The 5,458-nt window shown below is 43.5% G+C and overlaps 1 protein-coding gene across 1 annotated transcript in view; it reads left to right on the forward strand.

Moving 5' to 3' along the window:
- The first annotated feature begins 4,883 nt into the window (after positions 1 to 4,883).
- CTSO (cathepsin O) overlaps positions 4,884 to 5,458 on the forward strand; it is a 29,196-nt gene continuing 28,621 nt past the window's right edge. Inside the window, exon 1 of the mRNA XM_018559712.1 lies at positions 4,884 to 5,151. Coding sequence (XP_018415214.1) covers positions 4,942 to 5,151 — 210 coding nt within the window. The 5' untranslated portion in view covers positions 4,884 to 4,941. The remainder of the gene's footprint in view (positions 5,152 to 5,458) is intronic.

The following is a 5,458-nucleotide window of genomic DNA, read 5'->3' on the forward strand; positions in this document are numbered from 1 at the left end:
TAATTCAAAAACAAAATCCTAGCCGTGTCCCGGCACTGACTACACAGTCCTGACTAACAACCTGTACAAACTTATTATTTGTCAGGCCTCAAAAACCACAGTGACCAACCTTATGCTCCAGCAGATTCAGACTGTCTGCTCCCTAGGCTCCAGAGCAGTGTCTGTTTGCCTCACCTGCACTAAATTGCCACTGAGGCAAAGTGTAAGGCCCTGTTCACACCTGTACGTTTTGTCGCGCGTTCAATGCTCTATGAACGCTCTACAATACGTACAAACATGAAAATCCCATTGTTTTCTAGGGGTATGGTTCACACCTTTCCGTATTTCCGCCCGTCTGAAAGCCCTACAAAACGGCCTACGCCCAAACAAGTACATGTACTTCTTTGGGCCGTTTTTGTTGGGCGTTTCCATTGGGATACAGCCAAGTAGCCCTCGGAAACGCGCGTCTGTCGCGCGTTTTTTTTACCGCGAATCACTGTAAAAAAACGCGCGACAAACGCACGACAGACGGGCATATTCAATACGCCTAGGTGTGAACCCAGCCTAAAACTACTACTAGAGGTTCCGAAAGGTGTAAGAGAGGAATCTGGGTGACACATAAACCCCCCGGACAGGCCCTCTCCTGGCTCTCTACATGATGACCTGCTACACCTTATAAATGGGGGTTTTCCTCAAAACTCGCACTGTGGTTTAGATATAAATGGTGCTTTTGCACATGACCCTGGCATACAGATGGACCCCCAAATCACTTAAGAAGACATTTCAGAGAAGAGTTGATCATGTCACTTACTCTTGACATACTAAGGTATCACTGCTATTTATTGATAGTGAGCGAGTCCTACAGAACAGTATCTGAAACATGGCTGAGAGGTCTTCTTTAATTTTACTTTTCAAGGATTAGGCTCCAAATTACTCGCTGGAGAATTACTGACAGGACAAAAATTGCATACACATCATTTGCTGCCATCATGTGGAGAGTTTTCATGACTACACCATTTGGGATAAAGGAAAAAATGAATAAAGAAAAGCATCTCAACACTATTAAAATAAGGACCTGATTTAGGAAAGCATGATTTAAAGGATGGACTGGATTTGTTTGTCTCGGGGGCAAAAACAACCAACTGGCTCCATCATGCTAATTACAGTTTTCTGTAGGCTAAAGAAAGTGCCCTACACAAAATGAGACACACATCCACAGTGATTGGTGGGCGAAAGGTGAGTGTCATCTTAATGGATATGGGCCAGAGAGAGGGGCATAGTGTGTGGGGGAGGAAGGGTGGGATGGGGGGTGGGGGGTAGGGGGCGGTGAGAGTGGATTGCCGTAAAGAGAGAAAAAGAAGCAACCAAACTGGACTGTGGAAACAGGGGTGAGGGGAGGCAGTTAGGTCAGCCTGTAAAAGGAAATAGAAAGGTGTTCCACATTTAGTCACATGACATCTTAGAGCTGTAAAATTATTTGGAGCTGGAATAGCAGGTATGAACAGAGATACCCAACACTCAAGGATAGCAGGTATGAACAGGGAACAGGTATCTATAAAACTAAGCACCTGTCACTAACTGAGGGTCCTGCTCTAACCAAGGACTGAATGGGGGAGTATGTCTATTCAATGGCTGCCAGCCCAACTTACCTTATTTGTACTTGCCTGGAGGGCAAATGCCCCCTTCCCCCCTAGCCTACTCCTACCCTAAATTATGGAAACGTGGGCATAAGCTAAATGTAGAGTGGGGGAGTTTTCCAGGGGTGGAGTCAGAAGTTTTAAAACAAAATGATGTTCTGTTCAGTTGCTAAAATAAAGAACAGTGGATGGCATCACAAGTCCTACAGCTCAGCACACAACCTACAGATTTTTAAAACCGTAAGCTGAGTGATGAGCAGACAGAATCTGGAGCAGTTGCGTATGGCAACCAATCAGCTTCTATCTTTTGTTTGTTCAGTTAAAGTGTATTTCCACTTTTGCAGTCAAATTTGAGAAAACCCTCAATATATGTTTGTTATGTGATCCTATTCCCACAGCATAACGAAAAATAATTTAAAAAAATGATTTCTTACTTTTCAGATTGTTTGTTACAACAGGCAGGATGGCCGATTCCAGTTTTTTCTCACCATCTTCACGGTGATCTGTCCTAATGAAAAGGCTTATGACTGTAATTTGACAATTGTGTTTTGTTCATTCACTTCATTAACATTCAATGGACAAACGACCTCAGACCCCTCACCTCTCACAGCCCCTCCTAACATTGCAAAGAAAGATAAGCAAGTAGAAATGTTAACACTTTAAACCCTAAACTAAGTAAAAGCAGAAGCATTTTTTAAAATATTTTTTAGCTCATGCTATGTGAATGTAAAACATGTAACAAATATAAAATTTACACACACATGATAAAATCTGAATTTTTGGCTAGAAAACAGCTTCAGACCCCCAAACAATGATGTATTTTCTGAAAGCAGGGGCCCTGTAGAATAAAAAGATACTAGTTGCAATTTTTATGTTGCATGGTATTTGCACAAATATTTATCAAACAAGTATTTTTAGGATAAAATACACTAAAATAAAATTTAGTGCACAGAAACAGAATATAATGCTCAATTTTTGGGTAAAATATAAAAGTTGGGGTCACCCCGGGTAAATAGATACAAAAAAAACATGTCAAGCCTTAAAATTGCGTGCGTCCGTGAAAACGCAAAAAACTACAATTACCAAAATTTCCCATAGGCTGCGCTTAAATGCTTTTAGGGCTCATAAGTTTAGTGCTAATAGTGATTGGTGGGCCTAGAATTATTGCTCTCACTCCGACGCTCGCGACGATATATAACACGTGTCGCAATTTTTGTTTTTGCACGTAAGCGCATCTGATGCATGTTTGTGTTGTATGTGCGTGCACATGGGGGGCGGGGGACATTAAAAAAAATTTGTTTTGCATTTTTTTATGTTACTTTATGTTACTTTAATATTTACAATTTTTTCTTTTTTTTTACACTCAGCTTTATTGCTATTGCATAGCGGGCTAACAAGCCCCCTATGTAATATCAAATATAATGTGACAGGTCCTCTTTATGGAGACATCAGGGGTTTTTCGGACCCCTAATGTCACCTAGGGACCCCAAAGAAGCTGATGAAGCAGAGATCCATGGAGGGGGGAGGACACGGTGCCGCACCGTAAAAGCGATCCGGCGCCTGTTCACCGCTGCTGCTGTCAATCAGCAGAGGTGAACCTGAAGTTCTCCCTCAGGTCCTCTTCTGCTGATTGACAGCAGCAGGGGGCGGGTGCAATAGCCAGCTTGCTATTGGCTATTGCAAATTGAAATAGCCAATAGCAATCTAGCTATTCATTTCTATGCTGTGTTTTTTTTTTTTTTCTGACTGCAGCAGCTGCCAGAATACTAAAAAAAACCTGCAGATAGCAAGCGAAGCAATAACTTCTTTACTATCTGCAATCATTTAAGGGGGGTGCTCCCCCCACGCGGATGGGGGGGTTAGAAAGAGGGCACCTCCCTGAAATTAGAAGGACACCTCCCTGAAATCAATGTTTTTCAGGTTGAGATCCCTGCTGTAGGCAACTGCTCCAGATTCTGTCTGCTCCAGTTTTGATAAGTTACCCTCAGTGATCTCCAGCAAAATGGTGCTGCTAGGTAACAGATACTGACAACACAGTGAGCTTTTGCCTCTGTCATATGCCTTATACTGGTCACGAGCAAGATGGAGCTGCTGCTTAACCACCTCCCGGTTAGCCGTTGTAAAAATACGGCCGGCAGCTCTCTAGATCTGAGCGAGCCGACAGATCGTTTTGTATGGGGTGCCGATCTGTGTTGCCCCCCCCTCCGCTGTCACGCTGGTCCCGGGCTCCACTGTGCCCGGTGCGAGCCCGGGACCAGCATAGTGCCTCTGTGACAGGGGATCAGAGGGAGATCGGTACACGATCTCTCTCCGGTCCTCTCTCCGCTGTCAGAATGCGGAAGTGGTGTATACTACATTCTTGTGTCACTCTCTAGCATGAGAAGCTGATCCTAGGTGACATTAGGGGTCTTGGAGACCCCTGATGTCTCCACAAAGAGGACCTGTTACATACCTTTGCTATCACATTGGGGGGTTTTATTAGCCCTACTATGTGATAGCAATAAAATTAAGTGCAAAAAAAAAAAAGGGAAAAAAAGTTTCCCAAAAAAATTGCATACACGCATGCAAACATGCGTCGCCTATGGTCAATTTTGGGTATGGTATTTTTCTGCGATTTCGCGGGCGTGTGGCAAACGCAATTTTAAAGCTTGACATGTTTGGTTTCTATTTACCCGACGTGACCCCGTCTTTTATGTTTTATCAAAATATTGGGTAATAATAATTGTTTCCAAACATAATGTAAAAAAAATTTCAGTAATTTTTCCTTAATATAGTAAAAAATAAAAACCCGCAGTGGTGATTAAATACCACCAAAAGAAAGCTCTATCTGTCCCCCAAAAATGGTATCAAATTAATTTCAGTAAAGCGTTGCATGACGGAATAAATGTCAGTCAAAGTACCGCAGCGCTGAATACTGAAAAATGGACTGGCCAGGAAGGGAGTCTAAACACCTGGTCAGCAAGCGGTTAATAGATACAATACAGTGAGCTTCTTCCTCTGCCTTTTCTCTTCTACTGGTCTCCAACAAGATGACGCTGTCGCTTAATAGATACAATACATTCAACTTCTTCCTCTGCCTTTTCCCTTATTCTGGTCTCCAACAAGATGGCGCTGCTGTTTGATACAATACAGTGATCTTCTTCCTCTGCCTTTTCCCTTACACTGGTCTCCAGCAAGATGGCGCTGCTGTGTAATAGATAGACTTTTTCCTCTTGTATTGGCAGTCACGGGCTGATTGTCCGTGACGTCATCATATGCTGTGTAGTTGTTTCCTCCTGTGTGTGGTGTAGTAGACAAAGATGTGTAGAAGGAGATTGGTGTAGCAATGCTGCTCCTGTGTGTTTTGTGGTCTGTGGTTTGCATTCGCCTGATCACCTCCCTGCCTGTGCTCTCTCAGGGAGTTCAGTGCTACAATGACACTTGTCAGTCTCAGCCGTCTGCTGTCAATCACACCTTCCTGAGCTTCCAGGAGATATTCGGCAGCAAGTACCCGGCGCCCAGGAGGCTTTTAGAAGAACGATACAAAGTGTTCCTGGTATTTATGCTTTGTTCTCATTATTATTAGAGGGGATGGAAGGCAGGACTTCATTGTTCATGCAGTGTGAGATGGTAGAGAGTGTCCAGCAGGGGGCAGCAGAGTGTCAGCAGGAAATGGAGGCAGGGGAGCAGTGCTTCCTATTCTGGTAATTATAGTTCATATACATTGGCGGACCTAAAGAACAAAGGGCCCTGGTGCAAGATTTGTTTTTGCCCCCGCCAAAAAAAAACCCCACAAACCCCCCCAAACCACACCCCCTGAAGCAACCACAAAAAAAATGTAGTTGGAAAAATAGAAAAAGATT

Source organism: Nanorana parkeri, unplaced genomic scaffold, assembly GCF_000935625.1.
Source record: "Nanorana parkeri isolate BGI_ZX_2015 unplaced genomic scaffold, ASM93562v1 scaffold413, whole genome shotgun sequence".
Lineage (NCBI taxonomy): Eukaryota > Metazoa > Chordata > Amphibia > Anura > Dicroglossidae > Nanorana > Nanorana parkeri.